This window comes from Parasteatoda tepidariorum, chromosome 6, assembly GCF_043381705.1.
Source record: "Parasteatoda tepidariorum isolate YZ-2023 chromosome 6, CAS_Ptep_4.0, whole genome shotgun sequence".
NCBI lineage: Eukaryota > Metazoa > Arthropoda > Arachnida > Araneae > Theridiidae > Parasteatoda > Parasteatoda tepidariorum.
The window spans coordinates 79,769,407-79,797,072 of NC_092209.1; the positions used below are offsets into that span (position 1 = coordinate 79,769,407).

Below are 27,666 nucleotides of genomic sequence, written 5' to 3' on the forward strand. Positions count from 1 at the left end.
GTTTTTCAAGACACAAAGCCATTAAATATGTACATTGTTTATTATTCCATGCTATGTTTAACATGACCATACCAAAGATTTTTGGTATCACAACGTTGTATAAGAATATCACATTAACAAGCAACACATCAAAGGAATGAAATATTAGTCCATACGGTACAAATAGATATGGCTATTTTTCAAAAACGTAACATAACATCTAACACAAGCACACTGTCGTGGGATAAACAATAGGAATTATTTGTAAGCACCTGTCAACTTACACAAGGAGTAAAAAAAAATAATAATAACCATTAGTCAATCAACATTAAGTTCTTTGGTATATCAAATATATATACAATATGAAACATAACTAAATTTTGAATCATTTTAAGTTATCAAAAAGGTAGATTTCATAATAGCGAGAAGTTTAAATCCAATCAGTTAAGTTAGTTTTTATTATAAGGCTTTAGTTGATGACTGTGCTGATATAAATGTTTCTATTGGTATACAAATCCTAGGTTATTTTGTAGTTTAAATCTACGAGTATCAATTACCAGCAGATGTAAACAACAAAACGAGATCATACAAAACACATAGTAGAGTTATTCAATACTTTTTTTTAAAAATACTTGCCCACTTTTAAAATAATAACTTTTCAAGACAAAGTTCAGAATTAGAAAGACATTTTGGTCTAAATAACAAGACTAAAATGATTATTTAAGACACAAATATATATCACAATATTAACCTGTAAAGAGAATCATACAAAGTAAATAATAAAATAATGATGTACTATAGGTAAAATGGTAGGATATGGAATTAAACCTCAATTTCAATGTATACACAGTTTAATAATTGGACGGATTTGTAATTTCTGTTTAATATTTGGCTTCTTATAAATTTAACGGAATTAAGATTTCTGGATTCAACATTTATTGCCATTCAATAAGAAAACACAGTGAACTACTGCTACGCAAATACATATTGGTTTCATGTAAGATATCAAATACTGTTAAGACATCAAAGGACTTATAGTTCATGCACACTTTAAAACAAAACCTCAACAGTTGTTAAAAATTATAGGTTTCAAATTCAACACACTACCTTAATGTGCAGTCTTTTCTTTTATTTAAAGTATTATTTTTTCTCTACAACGCTCCAGTTTTTTCTTCTTTTTTTTTCGTTTAATAAAATGCTGCATGGCAGAAATTTTTTTCTTTAAATCAATCCAATGAGCACTAATACATAAATGACCAAAAATGCACAATTTAAACAGCAATGATCACACACATACTAGGCATATCATCATGTCATGATTTACTTACATGTGTGATAGAATCTTCTTATTTAAAAAAAAAATTTACTTTTGCACACAAACGTTTACTTTTTCAAAACATTTGTATTTTCTGATATATATATATATATATATATAATAAACACTTTCTATAAACAAATAATTAAAAGAGTAGAAAAAAGCAATCTTGTAACAAATTTCAAATTGTTACATTGAAAACAATTTGAAATTGTTTAGTTTAATATCGATAGACATAAGTTATTGTAATTATATAATTTTAAACAATTTCTTAGAATGCTCCACTTCGGTGTTCGACCGGGAACCTTGTCTCAACACTAAATTACCCAAAAGTTAAACACTCTTATAGATTAACATAACCTAGTTTTTAAACAATAAAATATATTAACGCATAGAACTTTACTTTACAGAAATTTTTTTTAAACTGATTCCATATCAATAGAGATACAGAAAGTACTATGAAAATTTCTTTCACCATTTTATTATGTTTCATAATCTTTACCCAAATAATTAAAAAATAAATATCAGTGGGAACATAAGTAGTATAGTATAATTTATATATATGACTAGATAAAAAGAAAGTGCGAAAAAATATAAAAATAAAAATGTTTAGATTCTGAAGGTACTTCAATTGTTTTAATCTATATACAGTACAGAACCCGTTATCCGGAAATCAGAAAACCGGGAAACCAAAAAACCGGAACGAAATTCGATAAATTTTCCCGCAATTTTTTTAAAAAAACTTTTTTTTCCTCATAAGATTTTGGGATTTTTCTTTCTTTTTTGAAAGATGCTTAGCTTACCATCATTTCAGAAATAATCATTAGTGTAATACCTCATCGTTTTTTCTTATTTTTAAGATTATTTCCAAATATTTTTTTTTTTTTAGTTGGGTTTAACACTAAAAAAAACGGTTTTTTGTAGCGATTCAGAAAACCGGAAAAATCAGTTATCCGGAATAGTGATAGTACCGATCGTTCCGGATAATCGGTTCTCTACTGTATATATATATAAATTAATATTTGCCTGTCCTTTATTGACTCTTAAATCATCAGAACAAGAATGATGAAATTCGGTATACCGATAGTTCAAAGCACAGGGAAGGGGACACTAGAACATTCTACTACAAACCACTCGAACAGGATGACAAAAGACGAAATTTAATTTTCTGATTGATTTCGAACTCACCATTGATAAGAATAAAATTGAAAATTATCAAATATTTTGAAGGTAACATCAGTGGTATTACTAGCTTAAAGCTCACATAAAAAAGGGGAATTTATCGCACGTTCATTAATATTAAATTATTTTTCATTCGTTGTGACAAATTAACTCAATGATAAACGTTATAGAATAGGCGGATTACCTCACTAAATTAGTATTTTCGAAATCATCTCAAACAATGCATTTATTTTGCTTACAGTTACGCTTTTAAAACATGCTTCTATAAAACTAAGTAATTTGAAATCAACTGTAACTAAAATAAAAATAATAAGTTATGTTTATATTAAGTCAAATTAATGGAGAAATAGTACTAATTCATTAAGGAAAAAGCATAAAAAACACTTGTTCTATAAGGCTAAATTCAACTTTCAAGAAAGACATAATAAATAAAATGAAGTTGCAGTTAAAAAATAAAAAAATCAGAAAAGTAAATAAGGAATTGTGGATTTTTACAAACTCAATTTAGATCACAAAAATTAATATAGATCATACATTAATATACAATTTATATAGATCATATATTATTAGATAATTTACATAAATTAATCAAATTATTATTATTATTTTTACAAATTATTAACATAGCACTAAATGTTTTAAGCATTTACAATACTTGTGTCAAAATTCCTTATAGATTTACAAACTTCTTTAAAAATTTCATTTTTACAACTCTCATCAAAATGCAAGGGAGTAATGGAATGTTAATAACGCACACATAAAAAATCACAACAATTGACTTCAAAGTTTTCAACAAATTCATACAACTACAGATTCTTCTCAACAGTTTTTGGAAAAAAAGAGTACTTGAATTTTACGAACAATAATTAGTACTACTTCAAGAATGTAAATATAAAATTTAAAAGAAAATAATAATGAAAAGAATATTTTCATTTTCAAAATAAATAATGTAAAAGTTTTCCTAAAACTAATATTTAATTTCCAATCTCTTATGTTTTGACAGTTTCTATCACCTTTCCTATCTCAAATTAACGTGGGTTAAAATTTATGTACTCCAATTTAAACTTTTAATGAACTGACATTATATTAGCAATCAAGAATCCTGAAAACAAATCAATACAATATAATCTTTCTTTCACTGACATGTTATATTAACTTCAATGAAATTTTCAAATTTGACTCAGAAGTAGCAAAACTATTGTAGCTACTTTTCTTTCCAGTTTGTTCTGCATCTGGTACTTTTTTTTAAAGTACCGTAGTGAATAGCATGATGGAAAAAAAGACAGTAGTTTGTAGTATTTCCTTTCAACTACTTTTACCATGAGTTACGATGGCTCAGGGGACAGAGTGAAGATGGCTGATTGATACGAATCCGCATCAGACTTGCACCGACAAAAGTGCTGGCGTGAAATACTCTCACAGCAGTAGACAGATCATGGGTTAGAGTCCCTTTGCCATCAAGCTAGGAGAGGGGTCTTTCCCTCCATGTAACGCAAATGCGGATTGGTTTCATCAAAAAGTCCTCCACAAAGGCAAATTTCAAAATTACAAGGTTACGGAGTTGAACATTAGTAGTCGTAAACCCAAAAATTGAGTCGGTTGTTCAACGACGGTTATGAAATAAAAATGACTACTTCTAACATTAGTTTAGTAATGAAACAAGGTTCAAATACAACAATATTTTTACAAATTTCATTGCTACAAATCTTCATGGGTCTATCAATGGATGCAATGAGCATGCACCGTGTGGCCGATCGTTAAAAAGAATTACATATTTAGAATTAAATATTACTATTATTCAAACTAGCCATTATTAATAATAGCTAATTTATCACGTTGGGCACACCTTCAAGTGCAAATGTGTAGTCAATAAGCATTGATGTTACTTTAATGGAAGAGAACATATTTTCTATGCATTTTATTTCTTGGAGGAAATAAAAAAGCATTGAATACTTAACAAAATGGAATATATTTCATAGCATTTTGTAAATTAAATATTCGCTGCCGTGAAAGACATAAAAAGTTGAAGGTTCAATGAACAAAATCAAAAAATTATTCAGAATAACAAACTGGCTCATATAAACGTGAATAAATATTTCTCAATGATTGCTTTTGTCAATTTTTTTATTCAAAACACATTTGAACGTGGGTGTAAATCAAGTTCTTCAGCAAAGTTTACCATTTTAAAATTAGTTTGTAGTCACTATATTTTTTTTTAAAAAAGTAGTTAATTACAAAATATGTAGTTTTTCCTAACACTGAACTGACTTAATATTTATAATCAGCGACCATTAATTCTCTTAAAAAATAGCAGTTTATCAAAGCGCTTACACTTTTGGTCAACTTCTTTTTGATTCAAACCACTGAGCAAAGATGGCATAACTCTCACACGAGGCTTGTGATTTCAATCTTTTATTTCTTTAATTTGTTTTCAAAATTCTTCAAATCCTAATTTACTTAAAGTTTTAAATTTGCATAAAAAAACATATCATAGCACATGAAAAGAAAAAAGAAAGCAGTTAATACGAGAGACCGCTATTTATTTTAAAAATTTGGTTTTATTTTTTTTGTGTGGCAAAAAATTGCTCTGTGCCACCCACTACTCTAGTTCTGATAAGAGTTCCAAATATGAAATACAAAGAACTTTCAAAAAAATTCCCACACACAACTATTAAACTACTACTTTAAAATTTTCTAATTTGAACACTTGAGGATTTTAAAAATATAATCTTGTCTATTCTGATAAAATGTTTTATTAAAAAAACATATTTACGTACAAAATTAAATATTAAGCACTATAAGTAAGAAAGCAAGACCCACCTCAATACTAAAGATATCAAAGTTGTAATTGCCTGATTTTTTAGAACTTTGTTTGTATTAACTCAAACAAATATTAATCTCTTTGAAACAAACACACTCTAGAAGCCACAGTGAAATGTCACATCTCGTATATTGTGACACAAACAAGTCAGTAAAGTAAACAATATTTAAAATGCTTTTAAGTTAATTTAATGAAAAGAGCAGTTTTTTCTAAATACATTTTATCTGGGGTTCGCATCACTAAAATTAAAAACATAGAGCCATCAGTAGGAAAGTACAAGAAGTTTGGAACTCAAAATAATATACAATAAATTTTTTAAAATAATCCCATTTAAAAGTAAAAATATTTACATTCTTGAGCAGTATATAGACTAGATTCTAAAGTCCAGAGTCAGGAACTCTGAACAGTTGCTGTACACAAAAAGTTTCAGTACTTTTCAATTTTGCCAGTAAAGTAACCAAAAACAAAGAAAAGCAATACAACTAAAATAAACTTAAGTAACTGATTATTTCTGTTTTAAAAAATTTGAAAATAAATAAATAAAATAGCTGAATTTACTTGTACTGGCAAAATGGAAAACTACCAAAGTTTAATTGATATCATCACTGATTCTCTTAATTTTATAAGCAATAGTTAAGCGTTGAGCAAACATTTTTAACAAATACAATTTTATTTCCTATGTAAAACGTTATTTGTTAACGAGTTGAGTTTTTTATTTTAATTTTTTTAATCGAAATAAAAATTCATGGGTAACAAAAATAAATAAATAATAAAATTGGAAATCTGATTGGTACAGTAGATTAAAAAAGCAGTGAGAATGGTCCCCTAGTTACTGAAAATAACAAATCAAATATTGAAAGATTATTATTATTTTTATAAGTTAATTTTTATAAGTTTTCAATCTGTACTGTTATAGTTTATTTTACAAATTATAGAAATAATTATTAATTGAAAAACTATTGCTGAATCTACAATTATGAGATCACATCAAAACTATGAATAAAATTGTTCAAAAAGACGAGAGTTGAACAAATGTATTCAAACTGGCTCCGGTTCTTAGAACTCACCCATTGTCTTATGGAACATAAAAATAATTATGAAGTAAATACTTTTGGGGCCAAAGGAAAATTTTATGAATGCTAAAAATTATTCTATTTAACAAATAAAAATAATGGCAGCACTCGATTAAAGCTTAAAAAATGCTTTGCAATTTAAAAAAAAATAAAAAATAAAAAAATTGTGCTACAATGAAAGTTTCACAAAGCATGCATATTTTTATTACCTCAACTACCTTAACAAGGTTGCCACTTAAATCAGGGAAAAAAAAATTCCCTGTGTTTTCCCTGTACATAGTATACACAATAAATTAAGAGGAAACACAATTACTGTACTCGTGTGTGAGCTATATTAGGCTAACTGTACTATTTTTAACTGCTGAAAAAAAGGAACAGTTGAACATATTTAAATAATGCCACAGTAAATGAAATAGTTTAGTATAGCTGAAATATCCTTAAATATCCCATAGATTGCCATTTGAGTGGTCATCATTTTTCAAAAGACTAAAATAAGAAACAAATTCCCTGTTTGTAAAGAAAAACTCAAAATTCCCTGTATTTTCCCTCTTATTTTAGGTGATTTTTTAATTCCCTGTATTTTCCAGGTTTTTCCTATTCTCCCTGTGGAGTGGCAACCCTGTATCATAAAAATGAATAAAATAATCTTTGCAATACGTTTTTTTTTCTTTCAAAATCTGAAGCGAAATCATTTGTAACATTTTCTGCATTTGTTACAGGGCCTGTTTTTTAAGGGGAAAAATATACCAACTTTTTCGATATTCTTTTAGTTTACATTCTTAAATAAAAACAAAGAAAAAAAAAGTCATCTTAGATACAGTATTCATTCTCAAAAGTACTAATTGCATATATAACGATATTTTAATAAAAAATATGGAATTAGGAAATAATTATTACAAAACAAGTTTAAATACTTGAACTTTACAATGTTACTAGAAAACAACTGGAGCAAATTTCCTCAAATATCATAAACATTTATTCCAGACCAAAGAAGAAAAAAAAGTTCCTGAAACTAAAATTGGTAAATATTTTTTTAAGAAAAAAAAAAAGATTTGCCGATGGATTTTGAACTAGTTTTTTAGTATTAAAATTTTAAAATCAAACTTGCTAGAAATAATAGCATGGGAAAGAGAGAGAGTGAAATGTTGGATTATTAGCCTAATTGTTCAATGAGTTTGAGAAAAGATTAAAAGTTCATATTCAAGCCATTAAAATCATTTCTAACCTTTTTAGTGTAAAATTTTTTTTAAATAAAAAGAAGTTATATGTAAAGTTATAAGTTATGGACAATTTAAACTAAAACTGCAAATAAATTTTGTCTCAAAGCTCTAAAAATGACATGATCTGACATATTTGGTCACCAATTTTAATAATATCTAAATCATTAATAATGGTCCAATAGTTTACTAATAGCACATCAGATCTTATTTAAAAGATGAATATAGAAGAAAGAATGGTTTTTCATCATGACATATTTGATGATCGGAATAAGTTATCTATAGTTTCTGCTAACAGCTAATAAATATATAATTTTCATAATTTTAATAATTATTCAAAATTTTATTGCAACAAATTTTTAATAGATTTGCACCTCTATACGAACAATCGTTATTCAATAGTTTAGATTTCAATAAAGATAACACTTTTAAAAATGAGTGCTCTGATATCCTATCAAAACTTTTATAAATATAGACTATAAAATGTTGAATATATTAAAAATGTAACTTAAATTAAAACTGTGAGTTTATCAATATAAATTATTCTTTTAACATGTTTATACTGAGCTATAAATGCAGTGGAGTTATACATAAATATATAAAACACATAAAGGCCCTGTACTGTGTTTGTTATATTGTGTTGTACAAAATTGTGCATTTTTCATTGGCTTAATTGGACATCAGCATGACTAAAAAAATTCTCAATCTGCTTTCGAGCTACTTTGGGACAAGTGCTCACATATACCAGGCCAGTACAACCAGTAGAGGTGGCAATATTCTTAGCGGTTTCTAAGCACAGCATCATACAATCATTACCATTATATTCCAGACCAATTACTGGACCTAAAAGAATTAAAAGATATGAAAAATTAAGAAGAATTTTGATTATGTACTAAACAGTAAACTTTGATTATCCTCCACATTTGGAAGAACAACACAGAGAAGAGCATTTTTACAACAATCCAAAATGTAACACCCAGATATGATACAATGGGATAGTATTTTTTATTCATTTGTAATTGACATTTTTAATAACATTTTGTTTCTGCAGAAAAGATTATTGCCAAAAATACAAGGAGAAATAGTAATGGGATATCTGATCAAACTTTGTATGATAGAATTCTGCAGATAGAACCCATTGAGACAGCACATCACCTCCTAGAAAAGAGAAGGCCTCAGCACGGGTTACCATAAACAAGAAATTTGGTCCTTTAGTAGTCCAAACGTAGTAACATCTTTCTTATTTTCACCCACTGTGCAGTTTATGTTCGTTACGTCAGACTACTAAATTGATGCGTGCTGAGGCCTTCTTTCTTCTAGGAGGTGTTGGACAGCATTCCACACAGGCAAAATAGCAAGGAAAAGAATTTAATTAAGAGACAAAATGGGACCAAAATATTGTTGTGCAGAATCTCATATGGACAAGTATTATGTGAAAATATTTCACAAAGATAAAATATTGTGAAACATAGTCTCACAGGAAAAAAAATATTGTGAAACAATTTCATGCGTAAAAAATATGGTAGAATAAAATAAAGTCATGCAGAATCTTACTTGTACAAAGCATTATGGTACAGAATTTAGCACGGCTAAAAATAAATATTGTGAAACATAGTCTTACATATAAAAAAAATATTGTGAAACTTAATCTCACATGGAAAATATATTGCAAGGCAGAATATTGGCGTGTAGAATCTCAGTTGGACAGAATATTATGGAATATAATGTCACAAAGATACAATATTGCAAAACATGGTTTCAGAGGAAAAAAATATCTTGAAACAATCTCATACGGAAAAAAAATCAAAATAAAGTCCTGCAGAATCTTACTTGGTTAAAGTATTAAGGTGGAGAAAGGTTATGATCTTACCTCTTTTGACAACAGTGTTGTACGCATTTGAGCCAAATATTCTTTCTGCAGCATCATCTTCCAGTAAAAGTTCTTTAGTTCGAAGTAAGATACACTAAAATAGAGATAAAAATTACCCAACTTATTTTTGTAGTTAACTACAACTATTTTTTTTTCAAATGTAGTGACTTCAAGATGTAGTCACTGTTTCAAGAAAATGAACTATGCTGGAGAACATAATTAATACCTATGTTTAAAATGGTTTTAAATTTTAAAAAAACATTGGCTTATTTAAACATGAGAAATTATTACTAAATATTAGAAATTATTTATGTTTGTTAAACCATTTGTTACGAATTTGTCCTTTTAATCTACTACTTTTTATGTTTTTCTCGACAACAAATATTTAATTACAGAAGGGCTAGGAAATTAATTACTTCCACAAACAATCAAAATACACAAAAATAACAAAAAAATATATATTCTCTTTCATTGAAATGACGTCTATGTTTTATGGATGTACAGTCGCATTTAAAGGTGTGCCCAAAGTGATAAATTAGTTATTAGTTGTTATGGATAATTTAAATATTAATATAATGCATAATTCTTAATAATGCTCAGTCATATGATGCATAGTCATTACGTCCTTTGATGGACCAGCAAAGATTTGTATGAATTAGATATGCAAAATTAGTTGCATTTGAATCTTGTTTCTTTGCTAAACTAACGCATACCTGCCAACATTGGAGAAATAAAATAATGGAGATTTTACTAGCTGCATTTTTAGGCTAAGAGTAAAAATTTGATACATCATGCATAATCATGTAAGTCAAAAAGAGAAATTCAAAATTAAAAATAATACAGGCATTAACATTTAGCTAAGTAAAAAATATGTACATAAATCTTATACATTATATATAATTACTTAAACTATTAACACTAAACATCAGTAATGGCAGTAGCACCATCTGTTAAGAAATAAGAGAAGTATTTTTGCCATCAGTGGATATTTTATCGCCCAAATTATTATTTTTTAAACATTTCTTCAACAAATACGGAGAAATTTGAGAATGTACGGGTAAATAGGGGATAGTCGTAAAATACAGGAGTCTTCGTTAAAAAATAGGAGACTTGGCAGGCAACATTAGTAATGTTAAAAGTTTGTATACTAACTAAAGTAACGTTAAGTTGTCAGGAATCGCTACAAACTATTTTTTTGTATCGCAAAACTCACTACACTCAGAGTATCTGTTACATTTTAGATTTTCAAATCCATGACTTTTCTTGAATAATTCTAAGAATTTTTCATGACTTACAGAAGTTACAATTTTCTCCGACAAAAACACAACAATAAATTTAAAAAAACATTACAATAGCATTAATTGAAATGATAGGTATAACCAAAGTTATACTTTGCATCTTCATACTTATTGATTTTAAACTTAAAAAACAAGAATAAAAAGAGTTGAAGCAATAAAATAACTAAAAAAAAATACAAAACCAAACAACTAAATAATACAGTCAGATATATGTAGTTATTTAAACATGTTTTATTTCTTCTTAAAAGTCAGTGTAATATAAAAAGCCTAAACTAGAATTTTAAATTGATTAAATAAAAAAATAATAAATAATAAACAGATTAAAAAAAATTGAAATCATGGAAGTTTAAAAGATAATTCACTTTCATTTTTTTAAAGAGCACCATAATTTTAAAAGAACAGGATAAAGACATTTTATATTTAAATAAAATATGACTATGAATGGGGATTTTGCTACAAATTCAGATATTTGGAGCACCATGAAATTGGGGAGGGGGGTAAATTCCAATTTAAAAATTAGATTTTTCGGAGACTAAATCCATGACTTTCGCAGATTTTTTTAAAAAAAATACTTAAAATTATGACAAATTTTTTTCAATACCAAAATTCATGACTTTCCATAATTTCTCATGACTTTCCAGATAAGCGGATACCTGGAACACTAGTTCTTTTTCAAAAAGTAGCACATTGCGGAAAAGAACAGCGATAATTTCGCTACTAGTAGCGTGCTAATTTCAACCACTGCTAACACTTTAACATGGATAGAGAAGAAATGAAGAAAATACAAAATTGCATAAAAAAAACTTACGTCAGTTTGCTCCAATTCTTTAATTAGGGAGAGGGCTCGGTTTTGCGCATGACCATCAGCAAAGAACACAACAAGGCAATACTGAAAACAGTACTTCATTAAACAACTAATGTTTTGCTATATTATGAAATAGAAACTAATGAATAGCAGTACTCATGATGTTGGATGATGCATTATCGTTTAGAGATTTGACAAGTTGTTGAAAAAAAAATTGCGTAATAATGACACACAAAAAATATCTCTACTTACTACGTTCTTCCTGCAGTTAACATAAAATTATTTTTGTCAAAAAAATCAAAGACAAAAATTTTTTGAGTAATACACTTGCTTTCGAAACATTTAATTAAAATATACAGTTTTGAAAATTTTACCCATTCAACAAAATTTATTCAAGCACGATTGAAATAAAATAATTTATAGCGCTTGACTTTTAATGGCGAGCATATGGTGTCTGTTATGGTAATGACAACTGCAGTCGACAAAGACAATATATATTTTAAACAAAATATCTTTCCTGCTTAAATAAATTGAATTTAGGTTTGCTCACGCCAGAATTTAAACATCTAATTATAGGAGTAATTAATTGAATAGTTTTTATTACTTTATTTTAATAATAAAACTTGTAAATATAGAGGGCAACGAATGTGGTGCTATTTTGGCCAAAGAACCCTGTGGCAACAGCCAATCCAATAAAGACATCACCCTTCCTGATGCAAATGCAGTAGCCAAATGCAGACTAATTAACAGGTCCGCCAGGAAACTACTTGATCACAAACTTTGATTGTCTTAAAGATGTTACGTCTACATTAACCAGACTAAGGACAAAACATTGTAGGGGCATGAAAATCAATCCTGATAATACAAGATCAACTGCAAGAACTGCCCAGATTCCCAACTAACACGAAAACATATTGTGGGTATGGTAGTTATTGACAATGTCAACTTTCATCTATGAAAAGGTACCCCAACGCAGAATCGAGTTAACATGTGTTATATACTAGTGAATTTGAATTGTATTTTTGTAACGGTAAATACAATACAGTACTCCACCACCAGAATTTTATTTGTGATATAATTCAATGAACGGGATACCACTAGTTGATTCATTGCTGTTTTGAGCGAAGCCAGGAGAACTGTAATAAGATCAACATACTTTTTGAGTGCTGATCGTGAGAGCTTTATTAAGTTCACGGTTGTGGTCGCTCCTATGTTGCCTTTAGCAGTCGAGTGAATATGTTGTGTGTGATTGAGACTGAGTAGCAACAGCGCAAGGAGGTGGACAATGTCACAGTCACAAGTCAACCGTTCACCGTGAACCCTCCATCAAAGAAAGCGTATTCAAATCAAAGTGGAAGTTTCTGTCAAGGTAGGCGTGTTCACATCACGTCCGGGTCACAAATGGTAGTAATCAACATTGTCAACCTTCATCTATGACAAGGTACCCCAAAAGAATTGAGTTAACATGTCTTAGATACTAGTGAATTGGAATTGTATTTTTGTAGTGATAGATACACTACACATATCTTTAAATGCCCAATTTTTACTACAAATGTTTTAAGGCTCAGTATGCTGCTACTTCAGGAGATTATAGCTCCAAAGTGCCAGAGCTGGCAGCTGCAGTTAACTGTACCTTTAATGGCATCTAGTGTACAACCTTCATCCATGGACCAGACAACAATAAAGATAATTAGAATTGCGATTCATAAAAGAACAGATTTAAGCAAATTAATGAGAAATTTTGTGTAGCATTAGATTTCTCAACTGGGTATTTTAAAAAGTTTTAGTTCAAAAATGATAAGATACATTACCTGCATGGATAACCTCTGTAAACAACCCTGAGTCTGGGGAACCAAACTACTTTGTGGGTCAGTCATCACTTGTAAGTCTCCTAACTTTTCAGGGGAGGGCAATGGGAAAAAATCCTCAATACGAGCATCCTGAAAAATTATTAACATTTCCTTGCTTAAATAATTCAACTTTTGCTGATTTTGAAATACAAAGAGTGCATTATTTTCCTTATATTATTCGATTTGAGTTGGGGGCCATTCAAATATTGCATACGCATGTTTTGTCAATTCTGAACTCTCTCTCCTCCTTTTTTTTTAAAAAAGACCCCCATTAACCCCTTCAAAGCTTAAGTAAGAAAATTGCACCCATCCCTGGTTTTTGCTTTAATTTTCTGACTTCTAATATTAGGATTAAATTCAAATAAAAAATGGAACTTTGTATAAAACAAAATTCATGTTTTAATTCACCTTTTAAAATTTTAAGCAGTATATTCTTTACAAATCTTTTGTGTTCTCTTTCTGTGATTAAAAATCCTACTCTCTGAAATTCTTCAAAGAATTTCTTTCTTTACTTTTTTCTCTCATGATTCAACTTTTTATATAAATATGGAATTTTTACATTCTATCATTCTTTGTTACGTTTGTCTCTCTGTTTTTTTTTAGAAAGTTTTAAAAACAAGGAGATTTTCAGATCTTACTTAAGCATTGACATGTCTTTGCAAGCAAAAATTAGGCAAATCACAAACCCCTTTTTCCCTAGGTGCTTACACAATCTGTGAATGACCCTTTCTCTTGTGCATACTAGAGTAAAAGATTACAAATTAGAATTGAAACACCTAGTATGAATATGAAAGAGATGTTTGCACCATTTTTTTAATAAGTGGAGTTATTCAAATAAGGCATTTGTATGAAGAAATACTAACTTAATGTTGGCATTCACACAATTGAAACATTCAATTTTTAATTCAGCTCCATCTAGTTCAGTTTCTGTTTAATTCAACAAGCATTGAAGAGTACACACTCCAAAATGGAAAATAAAGTACATTGCTCCTTCTTGCGCACTATTTTCACATTGAATAAGAAGGGATAAACTAGTTTTCTGTCGTAGAAAAAACCTCAGAGTTAAATTTAGAAAAAAAAAAAGGATTAGAGATCAAAGGACAAGACACTGTTAAATATTCTTTTTTTGCACCTTACACATAAATTTAGAATAGATATTCTGATTAAAAGCTTGTTCTTCCCCTCTGTTCTTAACAATTCATCTAATTTTTATATTATTCTAAGAAAAATATAAGGACATAAAAAAACAGAAATATACTTTTAAAAAAAAATTACAAAAAAATGACTTTAAAATAATTATACACATTATTACTTTTTAACCAAATTTTTTTATCCAAATTAAATTACTATTCGAAAGTCGTGAATTTGAAACTAATTAAAACCTCATTAGCAAAAAATGTCTCATTAAATCTGCCGAGTCACAAAGTCCTCCATGTCCCCATAACAAATCATACCTCTGGGGGTACTGTTCCAGGAGTCCCTTGTCTTCTGGACTGGTTCAAAATTACAGGGCTACGGAGTTGAACATTAGTAGTCGTAAACTCAAAGCTGGGTCGGCTGTTCGACGACAGTTACAAAATAAAAGTACAGACCAGGTATATGTCTTCAAGTAATTTAGAACAAGCACATTACAATGTATTGCTTAATGCCATGTTAGGCATAAATGCCGGGATGCTCTTTGTAGAAAATATTTTCCTAGTGGTAGTAAACTTCATGTATTAATATATGATTTTTGTTTCAGAATTGCCTGCCACTACATATAAGTAATTCAAAAGTTCGTATAAATGCTACTTTGCCCTACTATCTCGTGGTGAACCTTTGTAAATATGGATAAATATTTGCAGCTTTTTTCCTTAATGATCCCTCACTTTATAAAAACAATTTCAGAAAGCCAAGCAGTTGGTATCATTGTAAAAGTTTCAATATTTACAAAGATTAATGAAAAAGTGAACATACATAAGTATATTTTTTATATAGAATGTATCAAATGCATTTTTAGTGGTCTGCACAGTCGAACCTCGTTAAAGCGAAATCAGCAGGACTGTCATAATTATTTCGTGTTACCCGAACTTTGTTTTATCCGATGCATCATGAAAACTTATTTTGCACTATTAATGCATGTTATGTGCAGTACAGAACCCGTTATCCGGAAATCAGAAAACCGGAAAACCAAAAAACCGGAACAAAATTCGATAAATTTTTCCGCCATTTTTTTTTTAAAAATTTGTTTTTCCTCATAAGATTTCAGGATTTTTCGTTCTTTTTTGAAAGATGTTTACCTTACCATCATTTTGGAAATAATCATTAGTGTATTACTTCATCATTTTTTCTTCTCTTTAAGATTATTTCCAAAGATTTTTTTTTTTAGTTGGGTTTAACAATAAAAAAAAATGGCTTCTTGTAGCGATTCAGAAAACCGGAAAAATCAGTTATTCGGAATGGCGATGGTCCCGATCGTTCTGGATAATCGGTTCCCTACTGTACTACATTAATGTAAGCAAACAATTCTATTATGAACCAAGCAAATTAAAATAGGCTTAAAAGTTATAACTACTTTACTAAAATATTTTATTTTAACTATTCTGACACTTCTAACAAAGGAAGCAAATAGAAAAAGCATTCCTAAAAACGATTGATTGGGATTTTACTCATTATTCATTACAACAACTCGGTCAGGGGCCGGGATAGCATGGTTGATAGGGTACTGGGCCCATGCCCAAGAGGTTGTGGGTTCGATCTTCGCCGGCCAAAGACTCCTCGTGCAGTAAAAGGTGACTGATGCATGCTAAATTTTTCGAGTTACATAGTCCTCCATGTTACAATAACAAATCATACCTCTGGGAGTACTGATCCAGGAGTTTCCCTGTTTTCTGGATTGGGTTCAAAATTATAAGGCGACAAGTTGAACATTAGTAGTTGTTCAACAAGGGATATAAAATGATGAAATAAAATTAAAAGAACTCGGTCAGAGCCGCGATGACTAAGGTGATAGAGCATTCACCTTCCAATGAGATGAACTGGGTTCGAATCCCAGCGATGGCTGGTTGATACGAATTCCACATCCGGCTTGCACTGACCATAGTGCTGACTTGAAAAATCCTTAGTGGTAGATGGATCATGGGTTAGAGTCCCCTTGTCGTGAGGCTAACCGTGGGAGGTTCTCGCAGTCTTATTTGCCATGTAACGCAAATGCGGGATAGTTCTATCAAAAAGTCCTCTCCGAAGGCAAATTTCTCCAAATACTTGATCCAGGAGTATTATAACATACTATACTACCATACCGAACAATTTTTTATCTGTGCTGTATCCAGTTTCCTTTCATGTTAAGCAATAATCAGCTTGAAAATTTCATGCAAAATACAACAATAATTTATTGCTGACTCACGAGGCCCAAACACGTGTTTAATGTAAAACGATATTTCAGGTTCAGCGGTATCCCGTTAGTGAGGTTCAACTGTACGTCTAATCTTAATGAAAGAGAAAAACCTTTGGAAGGAGCGTCCAGTTCCTTTCCCCTTCAGCAGGAGTGAAATCATGTATATTGCTCCAATTGTTGTTGAAGATGCTGAGGCAAGCATTCTTGAACTGTTCTGTGAAATAAATATACATAAAAGGTTCAAGGAGCAGCACAATATTTCAATTTTAAACTATTCTAAAAAAGGTCAATCATCAATTTTAAAATATCCTGAGGTGCAATCCTCAATAAATCCCTTAAGTATATTGAATATGCTTCCCTTATTTAATTGACATTTAATTAATTTAGTAATTATTTAAATTATTAATTCCTTGATTTTTAAATTTTCAAAACAAATACAATAATTACAGTTGCAAAATTTTAATCATTGCCTTTTTTACACTTGGAAAAACTCTTAAGAGCCCTAAGCATGCATAAGGCTCTGCAGAATCTTACTTTATAATAAAGTGTAATAATTGTTTTTAATAACTGTAATTAATAAATTGCATCATTATGTTAAAAAAACGTTAAGAAACATGTCTTAGAGTTTTTTTTAAAGAGGAAATATATTCTATATATAAAGTAATGAGTTCTTTTTCTCCACAAGTTGATAATACATTAGAACTTTAATTGATTGTTTCTCGCGGGACCATTCATTGCTGACGATGGATGCGGGTCAAAAATGCTAATTAATATCTTCAAAATGAATTAAATGTAATAACTAACTAATGGATTCAATACATTTACAATAAGTATAAAAAATTTAAATGAAAAAAAATTATTAAAATCAAAAAATTCACTACAAAAATATTTACCATGGAAAGAAAGAAGAACAGGGGGCATAGCCAAATCTCTCAACAAAAAATAAGCACCTTTTAAGTATTTGTCAAGTACTAAAAATATTTTTAGGCACTATATACATTAATAAAAAGCAAAATAATTTTCAAAGACTTTACATGATCATGATAAAATAACTAGCTTTTGACAAAGAACTCTTTTCATGATTATATTAGACACCATAAAAAGATCGAGAGATTTTTCGGGTTGATTACAGAGGGTGGAAAATAAAACCTGAAATTGAGAATATCTAGCAAAATGCAGCTGAGTTGCACATAAGAATGCAAGAATCTCACTGAACCCAGCTCAGTATATGCACATGCGGACCCGCAAGTATTTCATCAAACATGTAAAATGAGAGGCGCTTTAATAAGCTACAGACCGACGCATGCATTGTTTGAATGAATTGTGAAAACGTTGAATAGAACAATGTGAAAACCATGCTTTTTCATAATATGTGTGGAAAATCGCCATGGTAACAAAAAAAAATCTAATTTTTGAAAAGGGAAAATTAAGCACTTTTTAAAAACACTCAATAAAGAAAGCACCTTTAAGGGCTTTTAGAAAATCAAAATTAAAAATAAGCACCTTTAAGCACTTTTTAAAAACGCTACACACTATGAAGAATAAACATTTATTTATTTAAAATAGTTTGAATTTTGGTTTGAACCCTCTTTTCTAATAATTTATTCTAATCATTTATTCTAATAATATTAATTCTAATAATTCTTAGATAAAAAAATTTTGACATTTGTGACAGATTGCTACCTATTGTCTGCAATGTTGTGTGAATACACTGTTTCGCTGTCTTCCTCGGTATCACTTCGCACTTCTTCGGCCCGTGTTATCACTTGTTGAACTGACAACACCACAAGATTTAACATTCTCATTAATTGATCGATAAACATCTAATGGGATAACTGGCTCATTTCCCCCAAATTGTAACAAACCCACATTTTTTTCACCATTAGTATCAGGTGTTACTGTTTTTCATCTCAAAATGAAATAACTTCATTTCATTTATTTTTTCAGTAGAATTTTTGAACGATAGATGCCAGCATAACTAATTTTAATATTGATCTAAAGAGTTTTATTAACATAAAAATAGCATTTGCGGCAGGATTGTACAATGCATACAGAATCACAAAAGACGAAGAAACAATGGATCGTGGTGCGACTATACTACTCTAATAATTGAAATAACCTATTTAGGGTTACCACTCAAATTTGGAAGAAAAAATCCCAGTATTTTTTCTGTACATATTGTACACAATATATTAAGAGGAAATACACAATGTGCTCTTGTATGAGCTGTGTTGGGATAACTATACTAGTTATAATTGCTGTTAAAAGGAGAAGCTGTACGTACTTAAAAGAAATAATACTATAGTGAACAAAAAAGTTTAATATGGCTGAAATATCATCCTTAAATATCCCATAGATTGCCCTTTGAGTAGTCACCACTTTTTAAAAGATGAAAATAAGAAACAAAATTCCCTGTATTTTCCCAATTTCTAAAGAAAAACTCGAAATTCCTAGCATTTTCCCTGTTATTTTAGGTAATTTTTAAATTCCCTGTATTTTCCGGGTTTTCCCTGTTCTCCCCGTGAAGTGGCAACCCTGTTATTATCCTGGAAACTTATTGGAGGTCTGAATAACAATGTTTATTGTCTGAAGAATAATAATAAGATAAAAGTGACCAGGGGGGACATTTTTTCAAAATATATTTTAAATATTTATTAAATTCTACAAGATTTATATTTAATTGTATGCAATTTTCATTTTAAAATTTGAATACTAATATTTATAAAAATACATAATTACATTTTTCTTTGGTTTTTGACACAGAGCTTTTGACATAATTATTCCCAGTTTAAAATGCCAAAAACTGAAACATGTCAAATACTTGCCAACTTGCATTACAACATAATTTAAATGTTTACTCACCTTCCAGATGAGCATAATAATAATGAGTATAATTGAAATAGCTTATTATCATGGAAACTTATTGGAGATTTGAATAACAATGTCTATGGTCTGAAGAATAATGATATGATAGGAGTGACCTATGGGGATATTTTTTTCAAAATATTTTTTAAATATTTATTAGACTGCACAAGATTCATATTTTATTGCACACAATTCACGATTTAAAAATTTAATATTTATAAAATACATAATAACATCTTTTCAGGGTGCGTAGCCAAATCTTTCACCAAAAAATAAGCACCCTTTAAGTACTTTTGAAGCACAAAAAAATATTTTTAAGCACTATATACATTAACAAAATGGAAAATTATTTTCAAAGACTTCAGATGATCATGATAAAATAAGTAGTTTCTGATAAAGAACTCTTTTCTTGAATATATTAGCCATTTAAAATGCTCGAGAGATTTTTCATTTTGATATCAGAAGGAGGAAAATGCCGCTTGCAAGTTGCACATGAGAGTACAATAATCTCTCCAAACCCAGCTCAGGAGACGCACAAGCAGACTCCCAAGTATTTCATCAAACATGTAAAATGATTGGCGCTTTCATACGCTATGGGCCAACGGTACGCTGAAATAGATTGTGGTTGAATGAATTGTGAAAAAGTTGAATAGAACAATGAGAAAAGCAAGCTTTTGCATAATATGTGGCAAAAATCGACAAGGTAAAGAAAAAATATCATTTTCAAAACGGGAAAATTAAGCACTTTTTAAAAACATTCAATGAAAAAAGCACCTTTAAGGGCTTTTAAAAAACAAAAATAAGCACCTTTAAGCACTTTTCAAAAATGCTACGCACCATTTTTTTTCCTTTGCTTTTTTTTTGACATAATGCTTTTATTCACAGTTAAAAACACCAAAAACTGAAACATGAAAAAAATTTGCCAACTTTCACTACAACATAATTTAAATGTTTACTCACCTTCCAGATGAGCATAGTTGAAACAAAAGCAACCAAATCGTATATCACTACAAGACTCAATAATAGGTTGAGTAGCACAGCACAAGAAAACATCCACAACTTTACAGTCCCTAGCTCTAAATTGCTGGCAGACAATTAAAAATCGACACTCAGAACAATCCCTCAAGAAAACGCTAGAGTGGTAAAAAATCATAAATTAATGTTCCTAATAACATAAGTTTTTTTTTAATAAAAACATGCGGAGTTAATCTTTATATGTTTTACGTCGTCTGGCATTAATAAAATGATTTTAAAGAAAATAAAAAATGCAGTAGTGCTTAATGGTCTCATGAATGTTTCAGTTCAATGTTATTTAATTTATTCTGATTATTGGACAACAAAATTTTTTTGATATTCAAAATGAATCTTTTCCTAAAGCACATATTCACTGAATCTATTCAGTCTACAAACTTTAAATTTATTTTTCTCAAAATCAATATTTTGAGCTTCTGTGCAATATACTTTCAGTTCTGTTATCTTAATTTAGAAATATTAAATAGAGTTTTAAAATTTTATATACATATATTATGATAGTTTTTTTTTCTTTTCTTTTTTTTTTTTGATTAAAGGTAAAATTTTAGAAATTGAGTTAGATTTTTATCATAACTTAATTAGAAAAATGCATATTTTTTAAAAAATTAAATCTTTGAAGTTTGAAAAGTGAAAACATAATTACTTTCATAATATACCTCTAACTGAGGGCAAAATAGTGCTCACTTTCCAAAACATATATTTTTAAAATTAGATAATCATTTGATAGAAAATTTTAAGAATTCTTTGTAGTTTAATGGAGAATGTTACGTATGCAAATTAATGTGGATGAAAAATTTGGGACCCTTTCCAGAAATGGTCTCTAAATATGAAGCTGCTATTATGAAGGGAACATTCGTCCTCTTTTGTTAAAAACTCTTAAAGGAGATATATAAGGCGTTCACTTCAACTTGTAAGTAATTTACCCTTAAACAAAATATTCTTTTTAAAGTGTAAAATATACATATACACATATTTGATAATATGCATATGTTATAATTGATTGCTTTTTATTGTTATCTTAATTATTGAACATTCATATTTTAAATTACTGCTAAAGATAAATTTTTTTATTTTGTATTTCAATTAATGTTGTTCTTGAAATAATTTTTTTACGTAAATTTATGGTAAGTGAATTCAAAAGAGTTTTCAGGTGGGGAGTGCTACAATTTTCTGCCTGACCAATAGAGGGCGCTGTAATCACTCACAATAATTCCGTAATTACTTGAGCGGCAAGCAATGGATCGGATTGCTTATTGGGAAGTACTAAAATTATTGTAAACCATCAAATTGCTTTACTATTATTAAATTTTTCTATAATCAAACATTGTTTCTTTATTCAATGCAAATGCACCCACTGGCCACTAAATCATTCTGCAACACATGGTTCGAGTAAGTGAAATTTGTCTGAAACCAATAATATTAGTTATTGCAATGTATATTATTTAAAATACTGAAGAATACTGAAGTTGCTAATTACCTTCCTTTTGTTGGTCCAATAAAAATGTTACAACCATTACAATCATCCACTGTAATAGTATTTATGTGGTCATATATATAAATATTGCTGTTCTGAAAAATTGAGAAGAAAATTAATAAAGCTATAAGAATAGGGATCATAAATATCATATTATTCATCTTAAATTCTAAGAACAATTTAAACCAAAACTATTATTTTTTATAGTAGTGAGGTTGAATTTTAAATAACTTCTGTTATTATGTAGCTTTGATAATAACTTTATTTTTCCCTGCATGGGCCTAAATCTATTACCTAAACAAACTAAAAGTGTATTTCGTAACATACATAATAAACATAAGCCTATTAGTAAAGTTCAAGATTTATCAAATTCTTTTCCTACTGTATGGTTTGATGAAGTTTTTAAACCAATACCACTCATGTTACAAATGATAGGCATTTACTTAACCCAATGGCGATATAGCAGATGGGCAAAATCGGGGGAATGTTTCTCCCCAATACACTATTTCTCCAGATAATGAAATGGAAAAATTGGTTTTGGTATGTGAAAAGACTGCAGGTAAAAATATGATTCTTTACGTGCATGAGATTACTATTTAAAAAGGAAAATTTCTTTTTTTTCTTAACACTGATCTGAATAGATGAAATGAATTTTTTTTTCTGTGGCACTTTTATATCTAGCTACAATGGATGATAAAATAAATAAAAGATGGTAGAAATAGATGGGACACATATTGAGAATGCCAAGAGGAAAACGGTAGTAAATTAGCCCTGGACAGGCTCCTGAGTACACTGGGTAATTCGAAATAAATATAGGGATTACAAAAGGCTATAACTATTTAATGAAAAAGAATTTATTGATAGAATTTACACAGAAGAAACTTCAAAATTTTGTATACATGCATCACAGATTTTCTATGTGACCTCCCTCAGTCACATGGACACCATCTAGACGGTAGTCCATTTCACGCCATACATTCTGAAGCATTTGAGCAGTCACCAATGCAAACACATTACAAATGCATTCCTTAATTTCAATTGTTTTGATTGTAACAATTTGATTCTTTTGATTGAAATTGATTGCATCGCTGATGAAATCTTCTCTGCACTGTGTTAAAAGAATGACAATTGTTAAATCCCAACGTGCAGAATGCACTCTGCAAGGTACTTGCACATACGCTGGATTCCGCTTTAATACACCTTACGTAAAGAAATTTTGAAGTTCTATCTACATTCTATGTTAATCTTATCAATATATTATTTTTATTAAATAGTTATAGCTGTTTGTAACCACCATATTCATTTTGAATTACCCTGTATTATAAAATTAGAACAATAAACATATTACTACGATTAACTGTAAGGCAGACATGACCAACCCTCCCCATAATTGTAATAAATTCATATATTTATTAATAAGTTATAAATATTCAAATCATTCATAATTAAATTTAATTCCTACACATTCAATTTATTTATAATTAATTAAGTATATTGAGTTTGATATGATCAAACTCACTATAAGCACTCACTATATCCGGTATCTTTCTAACAAGGAAGATAATCAATCATTTCTAAGTTATAATATTTTAGAGATATGTGAACTCATCTAAGCAATATTACACATTAAGGCAAAAGAGACCATGAAAAATCATGTTTCAAACTAAACAAATGAAAAGAGAACTTACATCACAATTTTGAATAATAAACTGTTGTCCTTTAACTGATCCAGGTAGTCTAACGACTGTTTCATCTTTTGCATTCTCTATTATGAAATCTTTTGGATTAACTGTTTTCTTCTCATCCCTAAATGAAATAAACTCAGATAATTATGAATTTAATACTTTTTTAGCATGAATTTTCACTTCATAAGTCCCGTGGCAGAATCTCGGCGAAATTAACGCAGAAAGTTACACATTTCTTGCAGAAAGATTGGAAGGGGGTAAAAAATTTTGTTTCCTACTGTTACGATTGTATTTTAACAGTCATTGATTTTCGCATGGTTTTTAAAATCCGATATTCTTAATATGATGTTTATTAGAAAAACCGAATATCAAAACGAAACACGCATTTGAGTAATTCATTAATAAAGAGTCTGATTTGTGTGATTTTGAAGTCGATCTTTTTTTTTTGTTAGTTACTGCAACGGATTTCTCGATTTTTATTTACTTTTTTTTTAATGTGATAATTATTAACAAAATGTGAAAAAAGAAATTAGTACTTTCTCTCCTACGAAGAAAATTGCCCATACTATTAGAATGAAACAAATTGCATATTCCATAAAAAAAAAATTAAATACAATTTATTGGAACAAAATAGGTTTTTTGTTCATAAACACAATGCTTTTGTTACTTTAAGTTAGTAACATGAATATTTGTCATTATTAAAAGTATCTTGCAGAAAGATATTAGTGCTAGAGAGGTTTGTCACGGAAAATTCGAAAAAATTCTGCCAAGGGCTCATGGATCACTTAATTTTCAGCATCAACAATTAGTAAAATGAGAATATTTGTTCGTATGCAAAGATAAAAAAAAAATTCTCAAAACAGCCTATTGCGGGCCATGGAAGTTAAGGTTTCATAATTTCTAGACCAATGACATGGCAGCATTGTGCTCCGACCACTATATTTACCAGACTAGCTGGTACCAATCCATCTGCAGCTGTGTGGGCTTCAAGCCCCAGCCGGGGATCAAACCTCAGTCATTCACAATGATAGCTCGGTGTCTTAACCCCTGAGCAATCATAGCACAAATTTTAATAAACACGAATTTAAAAAATAAAAAAATTGTTAACAAAACACAAAGTTAAGGATTCAGTTGATACACTGAAAAAGGTTTTTAAAATTTCGAAAAAATGAAGTGAAAAAAATTTGAATGAAACAATTAAATTCATTGAAAAATCAAAATCGGAACATAGGTAATACCTGGAATTTTTATTGGTCTTTTTCGTTCCATAGCTCATGTTCTTTTATATTCCCCAAAATATTTATTTTTTAAATTGAATTAATATTCTTGATATTTCGATTTGTCATTTTCGTCATGACATATTTGAAAATTTCAATGTTAGAGAAAAGAACAATTGCCATTTGAATGAAACGCAGCTCAAACAATAAATCAACAAGTGAACAAAAACTTGAAAAATGGTGGGCAACTAGACCAGATACAATAAACTTGAAATTTTACTAAAAGAAAGTGTACAATGCCGTTTGCTGTAAATGGAACAGTTTATGAAAACTTCTTTTAACAATAATATTTTAGCTAAACCCATTTCCCTTTAAAATAAAATAAATGTTTTACCAAGAGTATGCTTTTCCTTCTTTTTTAACGTCAGATGATTTAATCTTTAAAGTGCTTGCTTTAGCACACAGGCACCCCATCATAGCGTTCTCTTAGAATCTATTAAAAATAATTCCAATCACTATAATAAATGAAGATCTTACATAAATTGAATAAAAATGCAAAACATTCACTAAGTAACTGACCTATTTTGAATCAAATTATGATTAGAGAAAAAATATATATTATTTGCAATGTAATGTAATAAATTTTGAGAAAAAAAAAACATTTATATCAAATAGTTCAAAATCTTACCTAGAAGTGGGAAAAGCCCAGTTTAAAAAAAAAAAAAAAAAAGATTAGTTTTTCGTTGACTATCAAAAAAGTGAGTTCCTGTCCCTAAGTTTGCTGCACAACAATGAAGTTTTCAATAAGAAATTATTATTTCTAGTATAAGAATTATAAAGTTTTACTCGTAACTTTGTGAAAAACAACCAAAATTCCCTGCTAATGAAGCCTGAAATGGAGAACATCTTGCAAAATGCAGCAGAGTTGCACACGAGAGTGAAACAATCTCCCCGAACCCACCTCACTATACGCACATGCGGACCCGCAAGCATTTCATCAAAAATGTAAAACGATTGTCGCTTGTATACTCTATGGACTGACGGTAAGCCAAAACACACTGTGTTTGAATGAATTGCGAAAGCGTTTAATAGAACAATGTGAAAACCACGCTTTTACGAAGATTGACGTGGTAAAGTAAAAGTCTCATTTTCAAAGGGAAAAATTAAGCAATTTTTAAAATCGCTAAGTACCTTGTTTTTCTTCTGCACTCAATTCAAGATTGTGGTATAAAAAGATTGGAGATTATATTAATGAATTTTATTCATTGAAAAAGGATTAAATAAGAAAATAATTTTGTTTTAAAATGTTTGAAGTATGTTATGCATATTTCGGTATGACAGCATCTATGCAACAAAAAAAAATGATCAGTTTTCGGCAACAACCGGTAGTGACAAATGAGAAATTTAAAAAACTATCATAGAAGAACAAATTTGAAGAATATAACTAATAGTCATCTAGAGGCAAGTATTCCACACATTTTAAAACTTTATTTATTCTGGCACAGATCACAGTACAGTTAAATCTTTTCCTTATAAAACATCACAGAAGGGGACTAACTCTAAAGATATAATTTCTATCCACTTCCAGGCAAACCATAATTCTCTTTTAAAAACTTTTGAGAGTTCAAAAATCTTTTGACGCCTTTGCGAAGATAGTGGACCTGAACAGATAACAATACGAAAATACTCCCAGTTTAAAAGATAGAAGAAAATGACTATGTATTTTATCGAATAAATAATTTTTAACAGCAATAAAAAAGAAATGAAAATTATAGTAAGCTAATTTTAAAAGAAGCAGGGCAGAAGAAATAAACCAAAATAATAGCAAAAAACTTTCTTAATATTCCCATGAGCCATAAAAAATTTTACAAAACTAAATCAGTATTTCCCAAAGTGTGGCACACGTACCCCTAGGGGTACGGGAACAGTTTAGCAGGGATACGCGTACTTATATGAAATATCATGCAACAAACGAAAATTAAAAAATAAAGCTAGCCATGAAAATTTAAGATTACGTAGTTTTCTATTGGCTGTTTTTTGCAGAGTTAACAGTTAATAATTAGTGGTGTCAACAGCTAGTTGTGATTTTTAACTTCGGTACAATTTTTAAAGCAAAAAATACATTCATTTTTTAATATTGGTACACAGCGTTACGAAAAATTTAGAGTGGGTACACAAAAGTCATAAGTTTGGGAAACACTGAACTAAATAATGGGGGACTAATATAAACACAAATAGTTTCACATGTCGTCAAAATAAATTATAAAGGTATTATAGCAGACTTTACCCACTGTAAAAATATGTTGATTAAGAATGAGGAATAAGTAGCGAGAATAAGAAAGAGAAAACATACGTAAATTAAACAATTTAGGAAAACATGGATATGGCCGGTGTGTTCTTATAGGTTAACCAGAAATGTTTACATCACATAGCGGACCAGTCAATATGAAATTTCATATATTGTCACACAAAAAGTAAAAATTTTTGCTAAAAATGTGAGAAAATAGAATTTTTAAAGTTTAATCCCGATAATAAAAACTCTCCTTAAAGGTAAACAATTTAGCTTCACTTCAAGATGAGTGGATCCGAAACTAAATGACTTCTGCT

The 27,666-nt window shown here is 29.3% G+C and overlaps 1 protein-coding gene across 2 annotated transcripts; it reads right to left on the bottom strand.

Moving 5' to 3' along the window:
- Positions 1-21: 21 nt before the first annotated feature.
- LOC107454224 (protein XRP2) lies at positions 22-27,666 on the bottom strand. Of its 2 annotated transcripts, none has more exons than XM_016071335.3 (10): positions 27,413-27,666; positions 25,454-25,552; positions 23,846-23,963; positions 22,161-22,252; positions 20,612-20,784; positions 16,897-17,000; positions 13,372-13,500; positions 11,564-11,644; positions 9,458-9,551; positions 22-8,430 (listed from the first exon to the last, which is right to left on the bottom strand). In XM_016071335.3, exons 2-10 carry the CDS (start codon positions 25,534-25,536, stop codon positions 8,249-8,251), a joined length of 1,056 nt encoding a protein of 351 aa, XP_015926821.1. In that variant the 5' UTR covers positions 25,537-25,552; positions 27,413-27,666; the 3' UTR covers positions 22-8,248. The 2 variants fall into 2 exon arrangements, with proteins under 2 accessions (XP_015926821.1, XP_071038881.1); XM_071182780.1 differs by lacking the exon at positions 27,413-27,666 and adding an exon at positions 27,347-27,366.

Bases quoted from the DNA above. Each gene is read 5' to 3' on its own strand.
- LOC107454224 (XM_016071335.3), bottom strand. From the start codon at position 25,536: ATGATGGGGTGCCTGTGTGCTAAAGCAAGCACTTTAAAGATTAAATCA. The intron at 20,785-22,160 runs GTAATTAGCAAC...TTACCACTCTAG, and splicing joins ATTGGACCAACAAAAGGAAG to CGTTTTCTTGAGGGATTGTT. The intron at 17,001-20,611 runs GTGAGTAAACAT...TTTATTTCACAG, and splicing joins CAACTATGCTCATCTGGAAG to AACAGTTCAAGAATGCTTGC.